At 54.7% G+C, this 695-nt stretch overlaps 1 protein-coding gene across 1 annotated transcript in view; it reads right to left on the bottom strand.

The window, feature by feature from the left end:
• CFAP46 (cilia and flagella associated protein 46) overlaps positions 1-695 on the bottom strand; it is a gene marked incomplete at its 5' end in the record, with an annotated part of 97,130 nt that overhangs the window by 71,322 nt on the left and 25,113 nt on the right. The window contains one exon of the mRNA XM_010859553.1: positions 51-201. Coding sequence (XP_010857855.1) covers positions 51-201 — 151 coding nt within the window. The remainder of the gene's footprint in view (positions 1-50; positions 202-695) is intronic.

Here is a 695-nt window from a genome sequence, read left to right as displayed (position 1 = left end):
GGACCTGGCAGCGCAGCTGTGCCGCGAGGCTGGGGGGCAGACGTGGTCACGGGCATGGCGGCACCGCGGGTGCCCGGCGCCCGGCACCCGGCTTTCTGGCCCTGCCTTCCGCCTGCCTTGCTGCCAGGACCCACAGGAGGGATGAAGAGGAGGGCCCTGCGGACCCCGGGAGGTCTCAGAGACCACTGGTGAGCCACGAGGCTGGGGGGCAGACGGCGTCACAGGTGGGGAGGCACCGCGAGGGCTCCTAGCATCACCAGAAAGTGAGCTAGTGCAGCCCGAGGCCAAGGCTGCGTATTATCACCCTGCTTATTTAACTTCTATGCAGAGTACATCATGAGAAACGCTGGGCTGGATGAAGCACAAGCTGGAATCAAGATTGCCAGGAGGAATATCAATAACCTCAGATATGCGGATGACACCACCCTTAGGGCAGAAAGTGAAGAGGAACTAAAAAGCCTCTTGATGAAAGTGAAAGAGGAGAGTGAAAAAGTTGGCTTAAAACTCAACATTCAGAAAACTAAGATCATGGCATCTGGTCCCACCACTTCATGGCAAATAGATGGGGAAACAGTGGCAGACTTTATTTGAGGGGACTCCAAAATCACTGCAGATGGTGAGTGCAGCCATGAAATTAAAAGACGCTTACTCCTTGGAAGGAAAGTTATGACCAACCTAAACAGCTGTTAAAAAGC

The sequence above is a fragment of the Bison bison genome, unplaced genomic scaffold, assembly GCF_000754665.1.
Source record: "Bison bison bison isolate TAMUID 2011002044 unplaced genomic scaffold, Bison_UMD1.0 scf7180017864456, whole genome shotgun sequence".
Classification (NCBI taxonomy): Eukaryota; Metazoa; Chordata; class Mammalia; order Artiodactyla; family Bovidae; genus Bison; species Bison bison.
Note: the sequence above shows the minus strand (reverse complement) of the source record. Positions and strands in the feature narration are given on the sequence as shown.